The sequence below is a fragment of the Eurosta solidaginis genome, chromosome 1 (assembly GCF_040869045.1).
Source record: "Eurosta solidaginis isolate ZX-2024a chromosome 1, ASM4086904v1, whole genome shotgun sequence".
In the NCBI taxonomy this organism is placed as follows: domain Eukaryota; kingdom Metazoa; phylum Arthropoda; class Insecta; order Diptera; family Tephritidae; genus Eurosta; species Eurosta solidaginis.
In genome coordinates, this window is record NC_090319.1 from 322,637,149 (window position 1) to 322,656,848 (window position 19,700).

The 19,700-nt window shown below is 31.1% G+C and overlaps 1 protein-coding gene across 10 annotated transcripts in view; it reads right to left on the bottom strand.

Annotated features, from left to right (window-relative positions):
- Positions 1-1,054: 1,054 nt before the first annotated feature.
- Atpalpha (sodium/potassium-transporting ATPase subunit alpha) overlaps positions 1,055-19,700 on the bottom strand; it is a 152,531-nt gene continuing 133,885 nt past the window's right edge. For 6 of the 10 annotated variants that reach the window (XM_067761867.1, XM_067761861.1, XM_067761863.1 and 3 more), the window contains 3 exons: positions 3,737-3,911; positions 1,918-2,150; positions 1,055-1,686 (listed from right to left, as the gene is read on the bottom strand). In XM_067761867.1, coding sequence (XP_067617968.1) covers positions 1,566-1,686; positions 1,918-2,150; positions 3,737-3,911 — 529 coding nt within the window. In that variant the 3' untranslated portion in view covers positions 1,055-1,565. Of the gene's footprint in view, positions 1,687-1,917; positions 2,151-3,736; positions 3,912-7,021; positions 13,017-17,922; positions 18,018-19,700 lie in introns of those variants that run through there. The other 4 variants (XM_067761869.1, XM_067761868.1, XM_067761862.1 and 1 more) reach the window with 3 other exon arrangements.

Genomic DNA, 19,700 nt, shown 5'->3' on the forward strand with positions numbered 1-19,700 from the left:
GATCGATTCTATCGTTGCTGTTTTTGCTATTGTAAACATTTACTTAGCTCAGCGTTGGGTGGTTTTTGTTCTGGGATCCTAAAATAGTTTATAGCTTTCTAAGGTGGTTGGTTGTTGGTGTAGTACATAATATATTTGTATTCCCTTTCTAATTTGCTAGTGGTAGTGAACTGCATTAATAAAATTTACTATTACTGCTTTTTTTTGTTACTATCATCAAGAATATAAGTATGTATGTATGTATGCGTTTTGTATGTATGTATATATTTATATATGAATATGTATAAACACTTACTTGCATGTCATTTCTATTTAAAATTTATATACTTTTTCAAATTTACGCGCATACTAATTCAGAGTTGTTTTCTTTTTACCTAGCATTTGTTATTTTTTTTTCTATTATTATTTATCTTCAATTATGTGTTTTTATTTTATCTAATTATTATTATGTTTGTTTTATTTTTATGTATCAATTGTCTTATTAAGCCTACAAATTCAAATACAGCAACAAATTTTCAACTAAGTTAATATTTTATTTTTTATTTTTAAATAGTTTTGAAATTTTGTTAGCCTGCCGCCTCTAGTATACATACATACGTCTTTGTATGTTTGTAGAAATATGGCCAAATCTGCCACAATACACCAATTGTTTTGTTTTTTCACGACTGCGCATATAACAAGCGCGGCTTTTTGTTTAAGTGTTATAAGGCTACTTATGAAATTTTGCTTTTATTGTAATTTTAGTAAAAGCGTTAATTTTACCTACTAAAATTACAATAAGATATCAAACTTTTCAAAAGTCTACGTAAAACACTTTGGTAACAAAATAAAAAAAATTCGACGCAAATATGAACAAACCTTAACATTATTCCTTCAACATTTCATTAGTTGTTGCACGTTGTTTCAGCACTCCCGTTCTTGTCTCAAATTTTTGCTTGAAAAAATTAAAAAAAAAAAATCGTGAATTTTACTGCTTAGAAAAAAATAAACTGCCAATTTTTTGTTGTTGTGTAATGTGTAGCTGGGAGTTTTTAATGTATTTTTGTTAAATTAATTTTTTTGTAATTTTATTTTTATTCTCATTTTTTTCTTGTTTTTTCATATTATTACTATTATATTTACCATTATTTATAATGTATAATTTAACTTTACTTAATCGTTTAAAATAATTATCTTTTTCTTTATTAAATAATAATTAAAATAAAAAAAAAAAAAAATATATATAATTATATTTGTTGTTGTTGTTGTGGTGGTTGTGGTCTCGTTTGATAAGCTTCTTTCTACGCAGCAAGAAACTCATTCCATTTTCAACGCGTTTTCAATTTTTTGCTGCTATCGTTGTTTTTGTTTTTTTTTTGTGTTATTTCTTTTGCCACCATTCCACGACCACTGCGCGCATTCGTCTTTTGTCTTCGCATTTGTTTCGAAAATTTTATATATAATTTGTTGTTGTTGTATTTTCAATTTGTTTTCTTTTTTATTACTGAAAATGCGTTTCCTATTGTGTTTTTGTTGTCGCAAATTTTCTTTTGTTTTTGTTGTTGATGTATAAATGAACATACAGCTTAATAGTACGTTTCTTGTTCCAACCAGCCACCGGGATTTCGACGCAAATAGAATCGACGAATTTCATCATAGATGAAGATAGACAACATAAATGGAATGGCTGGCAACCACCAAACGAATCTGCAAAAAGAGTGAGGAAAAAATGGTAAGTTATATTTGCTGATTAGTAAAGAACGTTCGTATAACAATTGTAAAGGCTGAAACCACTACTTTATACAGTAGGAATACAAAAATTGCCCAAAAATTAAAAGCAAACCGAAACTGAACTACCATGGCTAAAAGTTTTATTTCGGTCATTTCAGTCACAGCCAAGTCGTTCTATATTCAACATTTTTTATTTAATTTACTCACTTCAGTGGATACATGCGCAGACCCTTGTCCATGCCAGGGCAATACGACAGGAAGGCTGCCAACACCGTCTCGAACACTAGACCAAAGTTTAATGCCCAATTTCGCATGCCCTGCTGGAAGACGGAATTTCGTCGTGTCTTACAGATGATCAAATCCGCCCATTGTACAACCACAATCGATACGAAGAAAGCGGTATGGCAAGTGTATTCAAGTGTCTTACGATCGCGGTAGGTCTGAAAGGAACAAAAACAAATTAAATCAATTAAAATTATTCAATTATTTATTATTATTGAACATTTTGCTATTAATTTAGATATTTGCATTCGCCTAAAATTCACAAGCGATTTTCTATTCGCCCAAAAATTTGTCTCAGATGCGGAATTCATCATTAAATATGACAATCAATTTCCATTCGCAAAATTCGTTTTTATTGATAAACTTGTTCAAGACTCGCCAGCAAAATCTGTATTAGTCTAAAAATAGTCCAAAATGTGCTAGGGCAAATTCAGTACAAGGTGGTGTTATCCCATCAGCTGATTACTTCTTCTTGATAGTTTCCAAGCAACGCCTTAGTACAACAAGATGTCAGTTAAAACGAAATTTCGCCAGAAAATTCGCCGCAAATTCGTGATTGCCTATTCACTTGTTCAAACTTCGCTATAAAATTCTTCATAAGTTCAAAAATAGATAAAAAAAAAAAGATGTGCCAATAAATTCGCATTGACCCAAAAACTTTGTTCGCCCAAAAGTATGCCTTCAGTTCGGGGGCGAATTCGCCTTAAGTTTGCCAATGAATTTCCATTTGCGGGAAAAACTTCCCTAAAGCGAGTCAGCCAATTTTTATTCGTTTAAAAACACACATAAAGTTCGCCAGCAAACTCGATAATAAATTCTCATCCATAAAACAGCCTAAAATAGATCAAGATTCACCCTCAAAACCAGCCAACAAATTCCATTTGCACAAAAAAAACTTCAAAATCACCGCATCATCCAAAAAACTTCGCCAGAGATGTTCCCCAGTGAATTCTTAGTCGCCAAAAATTTGCTGTGAATTTTCTTCGCCCAAAAATTATACAACGTTAATTGGCAGCAAGTTCACATCGGCCCAACGTGTCATATGTACGACGATATGCTTAAAACTCGCCGGCGAGGTTTGCCTATGCAATCTCATTCGCTGCAACGAAGGTCTAAGCAAAAGCGAGTTAAGTACCAGGTGGTATTATCCAAGGCGAATTCAGTACCAGGTGTTGTTATCCCAACAGCTGATTGCTTCTTCTTGATTATTTTCCATATAACGCCTTGTACAACAATATGTCAGTTAATCAAAATTTGAAATGAAAATTTTCTTTTGACTTGACATTCTTCTGCGCGGCAAATTGGTTGAATTCGCTTTGCCACGACCTGGTATGGATTCGCCTTGGTATTATCCCATCAGCTGCTTGGGTCTTCTTGATATTTTCCATACAACGCCTTTGTGTCGAAATTAACTTGACTTGACTTGTCGTTCTTTTGCACGGCAAATTGGTTTGATTTCGGGTTGATTGAACCGGGAATACATTGAAAAATTTAGCAAATTTAAATTCACTTTAAAATGGTTTTCGCGAAATTTTTTTTCGGGGATGGAAAAGTAAAATTTTTCTAATGGTTTATTAAGCTTTAAGCTTTGCTGAAATGGAAATTTTGAAACTTTTTTTCATAGCAGCAAACTATATGCAGTATTCTCTATACAAAAAGTATAAAAGTTTTATGGCAGCCCTTCTAGGTTCTACGCTATCGTCAGCCCAATTATCCAATTTTCATACCAAAAAAAAAAACTTACCCATTCCTGTCCATATGAATCGGTTAAATCGTTGACAGCCTTTGAATCCCACATCTTACGTATGCCAAATAATGTCATTGGTAAGAAACCATTTTCAGCCATAATGACAAAATATACGAAGAAACCGGCAGCAGCTTGGATCATACCAATTTGACCATATGCCATCGAAATCAATCTATATTTATTTTATAGTTATTTCAAAAGCAAATAAATAAAAAAGAAATAAAAATTACTAAATTGTACATCAATTGTATTTAAAATGTATGTAAATAAATGTTAAAATACGTACATACATATTTATGGGGATGGGAAGAAAGTGGGATGTTGTTATTTTTGGTTAGAATTAACTACTTGAAATGCTTGCTGTAAAAACGTTAGTCAACTGCTGTGCATGTCAAAGGTGATGCAAATATTTCGTATTGGATCAAAATAGTACGACACATTTAAATTAAAAAAGGGATGAACGCTGTTTTATTTTCTTAAAAAAAAGCTTAATTTACCCCAAATTCATAAAGAATATAAAAAATATATAGCGTTTGTTATTGGAAATTTGAATGCATGTCATTTAATTAAGCAAGCAGGAATTTTGTGCATAAAATTTAAACTTTTTCTTTTTTTGTGTTTTTTATTTTGTTAATAATTTGAAAATTTCTTCTTTTTAATTAAGTAAAAACGACTTATTTTTTAGTTCTATATTACAAAATATAGGTTTTTTTTTTTTTTTGAAGTTTTTTATTTTTATTTTTTTTTTTGTGCACCTTTTCTTAATTTTCTTAGACCTTGTTGTGATATTTGTATTAATTAAAATTTTTTGTTACTTTTTCCATATTTTTTACTTAAATTTGATCGGTTCTCAGTTTTAAAAACCGTTAATTATTGATCGCTTGTTTATAAACCACATTAAAAAAAAAATTATTTTAAAGTTTTAAACTAATTTTTATACTGTTTTTAGTTTAAATTTGTTAATTATTTATTTATTTTTTCTCACTTTTCCTTCTCGTTTTGTCTTTGGTTTTAATTTAAATTATCATTTAAAATTAATATTCGTTTGGTTTGTTTTGATTAATTTTCAAATTTTGTTCTATCTTATTTTGTTTATATATTGCTTTCATTTACTTTTAAAATCCATTTTTTAATTTTATTTTTACTTTGCTTAATTTTAATTTTTTTTTTATTTAAATGCTGGACCACATAAAATCTGTAAACTTATTATCTTTTAATTAAAATGTTTTTTTCCTATTAGATATTATAATTAAGCATTTTTACACTTATTTCCTAAACCTCAATCTTTCATTGGCATTCTATTCTTTTTCCATACCGTTTGTTTTTTAACTAAACACGTTTTTATTTTGTTTTTGATCTTCGTTTTTAGTGTAATTGATGTTTTAAGTCTTTTCCTTTCATTGAACATGTTTTTAGTTTTTTTATATGTACATACTAGAGATATACGCCGCCGATAAACGCCGCCGCCGATAAACGCCGCCGCCGATTTTAGTCGTTTTTCGCACGCCGCCGCCGAATGTCAAAAATATTAAAAAAAAAAACAAAATACATAAAAAAGGTGCCGATTAAAAAAAAAAAAATGTATATTGCGACTGGTTGAAAGAATAAGCTAAATCAGTGATGCAAAATCCTTTAATAGGTTCTAGGGGTATAAACACTCCTTTGAAATGATTTTTACCTCTTACTTAAGTTGAGGATATATGTACGTATGAGAATGGGTTGAAAGATCACTTTGGCTTACATTTAAAAACCTGTTGTTTATTTGTGAAACTATACAATAGCGTCTCAAATGTTTATTTTGATTTTCACACTTCATCCTTCAACACCCAAGTTTCCCGGTTTGACATTTCCTAAAGTTGGCGGCCCTTATGCAAAACTAGTCCCTTGGAGTGAATAACATTGTGTATAGCCTACCAACCAAGTTTCAATATAACCTACGCGTTAAGGCTCCTTTTACAAATGTGAATACGTAGGCACATATATTTACCAGGTGAGGCTTTGTCCTTCGCAAGAACACTCAAAGTGGTGAAGCAAAAGCGTTCCCAAGACTTCGAACTAATGACCGTGTGTGCGACTACCCTAACGTAGTGGACAGTTGAACTAGTCTGAAAACTGAAGCTACGCGGTCATCCATTCTAAAATATCGGTTTGATTTAACGAAGACTATTGAAATCAATGTTGTGAACACAAACGTCTGCAAACTTTGGTCTACGTTTTAAAAATTTTATACAGGGTCCTTGTAAAATTTTAATTATGTAAATGCGCCGAGAATTATACGATTTTCACCCATGAGTTACGCAATGACATCCACTGCTTATGATTTCGAGGGCGGCAACCTTGGCCGAATAGTTACTCCCTAACGTTTCAAGGTGTTTCTCTGGTATATCTCGGCAGCATAGCGCGACAAAAACATCCATTAGAAAGTCTTCGGAACAACACCTAGAGCCTTTAGCAAAGTGACGTCGACGAAGGTACATATGAGTTCGAAGTCGCAGTCCTATAGCTTCTGTGCTAGCATATTGTGAGGGTCAGGCGGCGTCGTAGCGACTGGTGGTCGGGATTGCTACTGTTCGCACATCGGGAATTGTAGCTCCTAATCATCGGGAATTATAGCTCGAAAAAACTGGATGTGCCCTGTGCCACGAGAGTCATGAATATTAATAGACCATGAATAGCAACCGTAAGTCGCCTTTGTGCGTGACCGCCAAGGAGCCACAAATGATTTAAAGAAATCGTGTTCGCGATTAGGAGTTAACCCCAGGTGAAACTACGCTTTGCACGAGATATACAGAAAAAAGTGTGACCATTTAATGTATCTCTATTTCTTTTCAGCAGACGCAGCAGTACCAATTCCAAAGACCGGGGTTAGGTTCGAAGCCTGTCTGGAGTAAGTGAACGAGGGACAATCCCTCCGCAAAGAGCTACTCCTGAGAATTTTTGAACGATCTGCGAGTTTTTGAGGCAAAAACCCCGGATCTTTCCGAAATGCCCAAAACTTTGATTTCCTTAAATACATACAAATAAAACCTTTCCTAAATACTTTTTTTAAATAGAAAAATCAAGCTTTTTAAAGTAAGAACACCGGCGTATGTCGGCGCGCCGCCCACGCCGCCGCCGCCGGTATATAATAGATCCTACGCCGCCGCCGCCTATAAAGTGATCGGCGTAAACCTCTAGTACATACATACATATAATGCATTTTTGTTAGAATTTTTGCAAGAACAAACGCATTTTTTTTAAACACTATTATAGTATCTTGTTTTTACTTTTGCCTTTTATTAGACTCAGCTGAGCAGAGCTCACAGAGTATATTAATTTTGTTCGCATAACGGTACCCCGTAACGGCAAAAACTAATCGAGATAGATATAGTCTTCTGGGAGAAAAAGGAAATTCATTTAGCCATGTCCATCCGTCCGTCCGTCTGTCCGTAAACACGAAAACTTGAGTAAATTTTGAGGTATCTTAATGAAATTTGGTTTGCAAGTTCCTGGGCACTCATCTCAGATTTAAAATGAACGAAATCGGACTATAACCACGTCCACGTTTTCGATACCGAAAATTTCGGAAAACCGAAAAAGTGCGATAATTGATTACCAAAGACGGATAAAACGATGAAACTTGATAGGTGGGTTGACCTTATGACGCAAAATAGAAAATTAGTAAAATTTGGGCCGTGGCACCGCTCACTTTAAAAAGCAGGTAATTTAAAAGTTTTGCAAGCTGTAATTTGGCAGCTAAGTATGTAATGTTCGGTTACACCCGAACTTAGCCTTCCTTACTTGTTTTTTTTTTGTTACTTGTAATTTTTTCATTTAAGTCAATTTTGTAGCCTTTTTTAATTAACTTGTTTTTTTTACATAAACATATTTTAAATTAACCTTTTTGTTCGAATTGTAAAATATAATTTTTACTTGTTTCTCTTTTTACAATATTGCTTTCTTTTCTTTTATTAAAATTTTTTTTAATTAAACTTTTGTTAGTTGTTTTCTTTGACTTTTGTTTCTTGTCACTTATTTTTTTATACATGCTTTTATAAATTAATTTTTTTCACTTTTTGTACGCTTTTAAAGTTTTTTATCTTATTCCCAGAAGCACAATAACTATTTTATTTTTTTTAGGCCGAATTTATCTTTTTTGATTCCATATTCTAAAAAATTTTAGGTTTTGTTTTATATATTTATTTTTATTTTACTTTTTGACATTGATTTCTTTTAAAAATCTTTTTTTTTTACATTTATTTGTTTTATTTAAATTTAATCTAAATTGCAGTTTTATTATTTTATTATTTTTTTGATAGTTTTTTTTTATTTATTTCATAGTTTGGGAAAAATTTAAACAATGTGACATCAGGACGGTACGATTATACCTTGTGCATCTCTTCAAAGCCTTTTCTCTCAGCAGTGAGACTCGAACCTTTGCTCCTGCGATAATTGAACTGTTTCACAAATACATTCTGCCAAAGCTATGCCTTTGTTGTTCTGCAACTTTTCCCAGATGTAGATTTATTTTTTGGACAGTATTACTTTGTATGTTAGCTTGTCCCAATGCTACGTTTTGTTGTTGGCGGTTAATTCTAATAACTTGTTTGCTTATTTTGCTTCCTATTTATAGAAACGGAACTAACTTTTTCTTAATATTTTAAATTGTTTTTTTTTGTTTTTTTTTTTTTTTGCTCCAATGTATGTACACTGTTTTTTGTTTTTTTTTTGTTTATTTTTTTTTTTTTATTTTTAATGTTTTTTGGCAAAATTTTTTTTTGCTTAAGTTTTTTAAAAATATATTTTTTTTATTTGTGAGACCGTTTTCTCATCTTAAACATTTTTAGCATATCACTTGATTTGGTTTTTCTTATTTAAAAAAAATATATACAAAAATGTATATAGAATAAGAAAGTTCTACAATTAAGTTAATTTAACTAAAATAAGATCTTTGCTCGTACAGCAGTTGGCTTGTTTTTGTTTTTTTTTTGCAAACATATGTACAAAATATGTAAAATAAATTATAAACTTTTTGTACATTTATTTTATAGATTTTTTTTTATAAAAGTAGTTTTGTATTTTTAATTTGATTTAGTTACAGGCATGGCGGAGCGGGTTAACTATATAGAATCTAACTGATTAGAAGTGAAAGTTACTAAGTTGTTTGAAGTCTCTACTTTAATTACTTTTTTATATTTAATGCAAATTTTTTTATTTACAAAAAAATTTTGAAAAAATGCTATTCGGATTAATTTCAAAACTGTGTGTAAAACTTAGTTAAAAAATAATTTTTATTAATAATAATCCAAACTTTCTCTAAATTTTATAGCAATAACTACAATGAACAAGAAGCAAGTGAAGAGTGAAGTTGGCTGCATTATTAAGCTTTTTTTTTAGGCAAAATGAGCATGAATTCAGCGTCAGGAATATTTAAACAAAGTGCATTGTGCGGCATTTTTAATACTAAATATAATTTATAGAAATGCGAGTTATGAGCGGAAGTGGGAAGTGGTAATAGGTTAGCATGAATTTGAGATTTGTAATGCATTTTGAGCACAATTTAAGTGCGAGAAAAGCAAAGCAGTTTTTTTGTTTGTTTTAATACATAATTGTTTAATTTGTTCTAGTGTGCATTGTCAACTAATAGACTAAATACTTAAACTAAGCATAACGAACCAAACCAACAACAAACTAGAAAATAAGATGAAGTTCAACTAAGATTAACATTTGACTTTAAAAATACTTCTAATTATTATAAAAAAAATTATATACAAATATTACAAGAAGTAGAAACAATCATATACACTTATATACAAATATTTGCAAGCAAAACTAATAAATACATTGACAAAAAGTATATATATACACAATAAGTAACCAGACATACAACCATATGTTAGCACTAAAATCTTGAATTATTACTTTTTAATTCTGTAAGCAATAAAAAATATATATTTGTAAATACATCAGTGAAAACGAATAAAAAAGAAATAAAGAGATGACCGCAGTTGTAATAGATAGCAATGTATGTAAATTAGGGCTGGGACTATCCGCATATTCGAATATCCGGATATCCATACGGATATCCGTTGACACGGATAAAATCCGGACGGCATGGAAATCCGGTTAATAACCGTATTTTTGGATATCCAGTGAAAGCAACAAATTTATGTACCATGTATGTTTATTTAACACTAATAACAATAAATTCGTGGGGCATTTAAATCAACTAACAGCGTTTTTTCACAATATAAACAAATGGCACTGTTCTTATTTTCACTTGTTTGTAAACTTGTAGCTTTTTAATTTTTGACGTTAATTTAATAATCTACAAACATATTTTGTGAATAATTTTTCGATGTTTGCTTCGTTCAATTCTGATATGCAGATATTCAATTTTTATATTCCAGTATCCGGACATACGGATATCCGGATTTTCCGTTTACCTAACCGGATAGCCGAACAGCGGATAACCGGATTTCCCATTTATGCATCCGAATATCCGGATAGCCGAATTTTTTGCTTAGCTATCCGGTTATTGGGATATCCGGTTTATCCGGATAGTTGAAAAATCCGGATGCAGTTCGCAGCCCTAATGTAAATATATGACATATTTTTAGGATGACCCAAAAACGTAATTTTGTGCTTTATAGTGAAATCAAATTAGTTGAATAAATATTCTTACTAACATTTTTCATAATATAAACGGAGTTGTCTTATAGCCGAGTTACAAAAGGACACCTGTATTAGTTCTAAAAACCACCAAGTCGCAAGCAAATACAGCAGCGAGCACGAAAATAGCACACACACAAAAATGCAGTTTAACACTTTTCCGAGTAATGTCAGAACTAATTTTGGTGTACATTCAAATTTAGCATTAATACAATGTGAAAAGGTCTGGCGTAATTGTAAAGTAATACTCTTTTCGGAGTGATATCAAAATTAATTATGGAGTAAACGCTGTTGCTCGTTGTATTGAGTAATGCCAAATACGAACATCAAACCGCAGTGGTGTGGTGCTAACGTGATCTGCCTTTCACGCATTTTTGAGTTTGGTAAAATATATAGAACTTAAAAAAAGCATTTAACCTACGAAATTGGAAAAAAAAATTTTCTTTTCAATTTTTTATTTGCTGCTGTATGCTGAATTGATGATAGAAATATGTAAACTTTTTGGATCACCCAAACCATGGTGGAATCACCAGGTGAAGTAAATAAAAAAGGACAGAAGATGTGCGCTATCTGAAACGGTAGTGATGTATTTTCGACGGTCAGAGAGGGTACAATTTTTACACGCTTTGAAAAAATAGGAGTAGAAAAATAAATACTTTGCTACGAAAGCCTTACAGAAATTGCTTTTTTCAACGTATCAGTGCCACCTAACGCCAATGCAAAATTGAATACAAAGGAATATATGAAACAAAGGACCAGTGTAAGTTTACATTACTTTTAGGATAGAATAAAAAAAACATAAAAGAACACATACATAAAAGAAACATGTATTATTCATATAAAGTACATATGTACGTCAGTTATTTAGTTGAACTTTTCTGCCTTTGGCGGAACTTAAATGGGTTTCGGGTTCGATGAAAAGTTTTACAGTCACACTTGTAAGTGATCGTGATAGTCTTAAATGTTTCCGTCCCTTAAAATTCATTGACATGTTCATCTGCTTTATTGATTTGTCGTTAAAAGTCGGTATTAAAACATATGCTCTTCTAATATATAATAACAAACTTAATCAGAAGATCCCCCAAAAATTCTTGACAGTTCAATTCATGATGTATTACTAATGTTACCAAGTTATTATTTACCAAAATATATCAGGGGATAGACTAGCCCAGAGGCGTTCGGCCTAGAACCATAATATGCTGATCCGAAGCGAGCTGGATTCATATATTCTAAATTACAATCCTTAAATGTAACATTCCTCTCATTTTAGTGTTCTAATTTTTAGGGCCAAACAGCAACAGTGAGTTACAATTTTTTGTATGTTTATGATACCTCTGTTTAGGCGAAGTTTTTTCAAAATAAGGTATAATACGACAATTTTGGTTCTTGAAGGAATGAGGAAAACATTCTTCGAAAGTATTCAGTAGTACTGTACAGGGGAAGATCCTTGGTTGAATATGACGTGAATGCAAATAGTTTGTTTTAACAAAGACCTTTTTCAATTTTTTGGGAACAAATTACACATCTGTATATAATGATATCAAAAATATGGAAGTATTAGTTTATCACGTAAGCCAACACCAAAGATACGCTAAATGATGAATTTCTGTAATTAAATCCAGTAAAGGTCCATCGATATTCACCTAATAGTTTATGTGAAAAAAATACTAAAAGTGGCATATTTTACTCCTGAAAAATGCAAAAAGCAACACTTTTTCGGGGACAACATCGGTGAAAAAATTTCAGATAGCCGAATGACACGACAAAGAAGAATTTAGAGCAAGACAATTGACGGCTTACTTCACCTGGTTATTCCACCATGACCCAAACAAGCTTATGCCCCATATGAATAAAAAACATAAAAATAAAAGAAACAAAAAAAAATTGTTTTCAAAGTTCAAAAATTAAACAAATTTATTTTCATAAATTAATTGAGAATTACAGAAAGAACTTTCGTTGGTGTAATAGTCGAAAATGTGACAGTCAAAAAAAATCTTTTTAAGATTAAAATTGTCGTGGAAATAAAAAATACTAGTGACACGTTTTGCCAAACAATATGTTCAAGCCAGATAACGGAAATATTGTTACTATTTTATGACCGATCTCACCATTTCTAGTTAAGTTAGAATTTAACTGGAGGATAAAAATCGTTCAGATAGCTACATTTGCGTTTTCACCAACACAGGGTGACCGTAAATAAATAAATGTAAGGCGCGATAACCTCCGAAGAGATGTTAAGCGGAGCTTCTTTTCAATTTGCGTCGTGCTCTTGCACATTGGCGGGAGGGGACATGTTTTATGCCGACTCCTAACGTCATCTGATCGGAAGATGAGTTTTCACTAAAAAGCTTTTATGGCAGAAATACACTCGGAGTGCTTGCCAAATCACTGCAGAGGGGCGACCCAGCTTTGATACATTTTCTTCTAATTAAAAAAAAACTTGTTTCTTAAATTTTGATGACAGTTCCTGCCTGAACATATTTTAATTTTGTTTGCTACTACATATTTAAGGCAATTAAATGCAAAGCGAATTCAGTACAAGGTGATCCCATGAGCTAATTGCTTATTCATGAGAATGTCCAAGCAAAGCCTTGGTACAACAAGGTGACAGTTAATCGAAATCAATGCTAATTTTATTTTCCCTTGACATTCTTTTCCATGGCGAATTAGATTGAATTCGCTTTGTCTTCGCCTTAAATGTAAAAAAAAACGTGTTTAGAAATGTTCTGTGATTTCGCCCTAAGCTTTCGAAAAAAAAATTATGCAAACTATTTGGATTTGATGCCAAAAAGCATATGAATTTTAGCGAAGTTAGATATAGTAAACATAGAATCATGCAAAGCCTTAAAGAGCGTAATGCAAAACGTTTCAGAGACAACACTTATACTAAATATACGTCGCATCGGTGTGTAATTGAAGAACTACTAGAATTTTCATACACCGCACACATGTTTGGTTGCGTTTTTTTTTTTTATAAAAACAAAACAAAAATCATTTCCTCAATTTCGTGTTATATATTTTCAGTTTTAACGTGTACACTGAAAGTGCTTTAGTTTTTCTACTTGTTTTTTTAACTCAGCGAATTAACTAAGCTATGTAGATCTCAAGGCGAAGTCAGTACAAGGTGGTGTTATCCCATCAGCTGATTGCTTGTTCTTGCAATTTTCCAGACTAAATTTGGTACAGAAGGATGTCAGGGAAACGAAATCGACGCCAATTTTCTCTTGATTTGATATTCTGGTCCACGGTGAATTGGGCTAAATTTTCTATCACCTTGTATAAGTTCGCCTTGGTGGATCCATTGATGGCGTATAAGCTGCTTAGCGTAGAAAAAGCAACGAAACAGCACATTTTTAAATAAATTTCTAACAAACATTTTTTACCGCAGGGACTTGAACAACATGGAAGAATGTATTCCAACTGGGCATTTTTTTTTTTATTCGGAAGAGCTGTATTTTTTTTTTTTTATAAATATTTCAAAACAACTCAAGCCATTTTAGCGCTAAATTCCAACAAGACTAACGCTAAATTCTAATATGAAACATTTTATGTGCATAAACTACTTTTAACTAATTATTTATAACAATTTGTATGCTTTAAAGTTCAGTTATGCTAACTTTACGTTAATACAGACTGTTCCTGAATGAGCTAAAAGGTCACCAAAACATATCATTAAAACTAAAAATGTAACTTGTCTAGTTAACAATTACACAACCAGAATAAAAATTTATCAAAATTAGACAAGCCGTCTTCTTTGATGTATCCGAATACGGAATTGTACTGAACAGAAAATAATAACCAACATTTTTAATTAAAATAGCTTCAGTGCTATCCATTGCAGCAAGGCGTTTGACCTCCGTATCTCGAAAGAGGGACGATTTGATTTTGATAAAAGTGGATTTTTTTGATGGAATTGTTAATCGAGCGAAGTTACGATCTTTGTTTTTGTTTTATGTGTTGCTGAACTTCTACCTGATTCAGGAACACTGCGGGTGCGGCTTTCAATAACTATTAAGGAAGTTCAGAATTTTGTGTATTTGACGTTAGAAACGTTGTCATGTCAAATATACGCTAAGGATCGTGAGTAACCTTTTTCATTTTCAACTTTTTTTCCACATTTGTGTTCTATTAACATATGCTGATTTGTTATTCAGTATTCAAAAAATAAGTTACAGTTTTTGATGTTGCGTATTTGCAATGACGTAGCAAATGCATAGCCGTGTACTTTGTTAGTGTATTGTAAAAAATATCCTACACACGTTTGCAATGCAATGCTCTAGGCCATTTGCCTAAAATCCTGAACTCCTTTTTTTTTGTAAATTTGAAATATTTTCTATCTTTTATTCAACTAAGCACTATTCGCGTCAAATGATACAATTTACCAATTATATAAAAAAAAATGTATACTATGTACAAACAGAAAAATAAATTGAGGCAATTTCCATTTAAATTGAGTGGTGTTCATACAACTCAATTTAGCTTACACAATAGTAATCTGATAGCTGGTTGGCTCAGCTATACAGCAACAACATGCCTTTGTTCAGACTGTCAAAATGTGCGTGTTGGTATTAGGCGAATGGAGTAGAATGAAAACATAAAACTTTGAAATTTTTGTGTGTTGTAAGATAATGTGTTCAATGTTTTGGTTTCGTTTTGAGTTTGCCATCCTCTTTTGACAATCCCTACCCCAGTGAAATGAAAAAAATAAAATCAATTGATGAGATGAGCCAACCATGTAGTTAAGCCATGCGTAAGTGACGTTTAAATCTACTCAATAAATACACTTTGCAAGGCTGCATTTGCAGTTTAAAACAATTTATTACGATTTTTTTTTTTAAATTGGCAATTTATTATTACAATTTAATATATGATAAATTGCGTAATAAATTGCCCAAATGGTATAAATTGTCAATTTGTGTTTGTACATAGTATTAGGAAATGGTTTAAATGGGAATGGAAATTTTGTAAGAGATTTCGAATTTTCAAATATTGTAGGGATTTTGGAGATATTAGTGTATGCTATAAACAAAAGTCTACTTTATTTCAATTAGTTAATACAATTGTGGAAAGGTAAAACACATAGACCAATTCGAAATTTAGCATTCAATAAAGATGCAATTATGAAAAAAAATTACGTCAAGAAATTTGAAATTTATGGATGCAAAAACAGATAAAATATGATTTAGAATAGTTTTTGGAAATTGTTTTTTTTTTGTTTTTTTTTTTTTTTTTAGTTTAGAAGTTTTAGGGTATGCATGTATGGTGTGTGAAATTTATTCATTGTGAATGCCTTTGTATTTGGGAACCACGCCAATCAAATAATGAGTTTATACTGTTGTTCTAGCAGTGGCGAGATATCCTCAAAAAGAAAATGAACTTGAAAATTCCTGAAAACTAATAAAAAATGAGATTGATTTTGCGCCATAGAAACGCTTCCCTTAATCTAGACTAGTAATTTTCTCAAAAACTGAGATGTTATTTTCTCTTGCTTATGGGAATCATTTTCTTAAATGTGGAAAAATTTGTTTAAAGAAATGTACAAGAATCAGAAATTCTCACTGATGAATCGAAATTTTCCTCATTTGTAAGAAAATTTGTTTCGTAAATTATTTTCTCATTTCAGGTGTTTTTTTTCTGAGTGTACTCAATCTGTACCTGCCCATTATCTAGCTTCATTGGTGGATATTTCTCAAGACATTTAAAAGCGCATATGTGACCCGGTCTATGAAAAGGTGGCTTATGACTCAAAAAAGAAATTGCGAGAAACAGCTGGTTTTTTTTTTAGTCATAAGCCACCTTTTCATAGACCGGGTCACATATAATGTATATAGACGGGGATTGTGTCTATCACAAGGGGTATAAGAATTCTTATGCCTATCTGTAGGGAAGTTGGAAACTAGTGATACAAATTTCTGGTTCACAACTAGATCTAAAGTAGTAAAAAAAAGCACTAGTTCGATAGTAACTAGATTTTCGGTAATTCAAAAATGGATTTTGGGGTTTCACATTTAACATTTTACACAAATTTTATAAATATGCTATCAACAAATATACATATAATAATCTGTGGGACGAGGAACCGGCTAAAATATTTCAAAATTTCGCTGGATCAGATGTATGGTAAAATTGGAGTTGATATTTCAAATGCGGGTATTTATGGAGTGGTTCGAAACTATCGAAAAATCTGATAAAATCGTATTAGAAACTACGTGTTGAATATCCTTCGGGTTCAGAACCAACAAAAGAAATAGATCCAAACTGGAAATTTTTCCACTAGTTTGGAACTAACGAAATAGTACCAATAAACGGAATAAATCGATACTAACCATTTTTTAGCTAGTTGGGATCTATCGAAAAAGTGCCAACAAAAGAACTAGTTCTGAAGTTGAAATTTGTATTTCGTTCGGAACTACAGAAAGGATAATGAAGCGGGGACAATTTCCACCGCCTAGGACATAGCCACGTTAAATTCGACTGTTGAAAGCATTAAATAGACAAACTTGTAGTTGTTTCGAATGTACCATCAGCGCACTTGTTTTCCCTACAGTGTAGTGGCAGCTGTGCTGAGCTACACGGTTTTTCTAATAGGGAGCCTTACCCGCAGAGCTTATACATAACGTAAGAATTATCATTGTATTTTGGAAAGATTCATTTCGACATTTAGCTTGTGAAACAGAGAAGACAAAAGTCGTCCAAGTGCTATGTCAAGGGATATGACTTAAGCTGTCACTGTGACTTTGACACTTATGCAGCTCTTTTCTATCTTGTTAACAGATGTCGCTGATGAACTAGTTGAAATTTATGAAAATTTGCTCATGGAACATCGCAATAGTCAGAGCTGTACTTGGTATATTCTTAAAAGTATATTAGTGCGAAAATTATTTGTATAAGGTACTTTATTCATAAGAAAATGAAAGTAAAAAGTGATTTAACATTAGAACTGTATGAACGATTACGTTAGATAACAAAAATTTAAACCTTAATACGGCTACTTGTTTTTTAGGATGTTACAAATATATCATGTTAATTTATAACGAACGAACTAAGGCAAGATTTTTTAAAAAGGTAAGGCACAAGAAATAGCCGCCTCTTTTTTTACATGGCACTTAGGCGTTTATTGCTTACAACCACAGATATATGTCTATATAGGTATCTATTCATTTATGTATTGTAGGATATATATGTCTTGGATTAATGTCATTATGACAAGAGTGATGTATTGTATGTATGTATGTATAGAGAATAGGTCATTGGATTGAATTTATGGTACACTGAATTGAAAACTACAACAAATACCATACATGTTTTTGTTTCTAACAAAGCACTAATTAGCATATAATAACAAGTTTTTGGTTATTTTTTTTTTTTTTTTTTTTTTTGTTTTCATTCCAATTAATGAAAAAAGGAAACAACATACAGTTAACGAAAATTTTAACAGTGAAGTTGTTAAAATTTTATAAAAAAGTTTAATTTTATGTTTTTTTTTTGTTTGATGTTATGCTATTAATTTCGTTTTGCTATGTTTTCCTGACCTGCGATTGACCAAGTTATCACGATAGGGATCCCTGGGTTGACGTTTCATAATGTCGCTCTCGGCTTGCTCGTAAGCGAGTGAGATCGCTGGCACCTGATCGTCGATAATTACAGTTATATTTTTGTAGAATACAGATTTGTTTTGATTTTTAATTATTTTTTTTGATTGATTGATTTGTTTGTAATTTTTGTTGTTGTTGTTCAAGTGCGATGATTATTAAAAATTTGTACATATGTTAATATGGGGTCGGACACAGAAAATTTAGCGCACTCAAACACGCACGCATACATACACACACAAATTCATATGCAGAGTTTTTAAACGAGAAGAAAATTAAAATATTTTTATAAGCAATTCGTTAATATATGTAAATACATAAGATTAAAAGAAAAATGGTAAAAATTAGGAATATATATTTACTAATTAGTATAAAAATAAAAAAAATTCAAAAAAATTGTATATCATAAGTGAGAAGCAAAACCTATTAGTTTACATAATATTAAAATCAACTAAATGGGGTATTTGTTTAATTCAAAATTGGGCAGTGAAGTGCTAAATAGTTAATTGTAAAATTGTATTTAAAAGAAATTAATATAATATAAAAAAGTAAATCTTATTTTTTTTTCCTTTTTTTTTTTGTAAAATAAAAACTTAAGTTAAGACTAGCTATAGATATAGATAGTTTAGCAAAAAGTACTTCATTGGGATATTCGTAAAGAAAACGCTAATAGAATAGACAGAAATAATTCATACTACTATTTAATTGCTAATAGACATTTTGAAGTTTCTAGTTTTGTTTGGATTGTACTCATATATATTGTGGTTTCGTTTCATTGTTTCTGGATTTTTGTGATCCAACTTATGACTAACTAATTCTGTTAATTTTTTTTGCTAAATTTGGTTTATTTGTGTTTTTTTAATAAGCGCAAGAGTGAGAGTGTTCTGAGAGATCCTGTCACTTATTTTATTCTGTTTTTTAATTTAGTTTTTTTCTTATTTGTGGGTTAAGTCTTCTGTGTTTCGATATTAGTTGTTTGGGAGAAATATGTACATATATAGCTTCAAGAACCGACAACATTAAATTCAGCTAAGTTTTACTAATTCTGTGCGATTTGGAATTCGATTACATTATTTCAAAATAATCACAATTTAACTAATCCTAATTAAATTCAAACTTAATTTTTCAATGAGGAATAGATTTTTTCTATTTTTTACTCAACCACATACGTAACGATGATTTTTGTTTTCTGGAATATTTGATGACTGAATTAATTTATTGTAACGTAAACAAAAAATTAAATTAGATTCGTAAACAACAGGATGATGACGAACAAGTGAGGGCGCACTACGAGTTTATCATTTAATGTAGAAAAATGCAGACTTAAGAAATAGTTAAAATACAAAAAATAGAATTAAATTACCAAGAAAAGTTACTTGAACAAGAATCTTAAAAATTGGAGAATTAAGTTGAAGAATACACAAAATTACGTTTGAAGGAAAAAAATTTAACTTCCCTTTTGGTGGGGTTTAATCTTAATTTCCAGTTCTAGATTGTTCGAAAGCAGATATGTACATCTTATATAATTGCAAGAAGAAACAAACTTTTGCAGCTGATATAACAAAAACAAACAAAAAAAAATGGTAAAAATACAATATATTGACAAAACCCTTCGTTAGTGGACCATATTCACAAAACAAGTAACACCCTAAAAATAAGGGATGGCTCAAAATATCGCAATAAAAAGGCATGATACTCATCTCAATATAAAATTCACG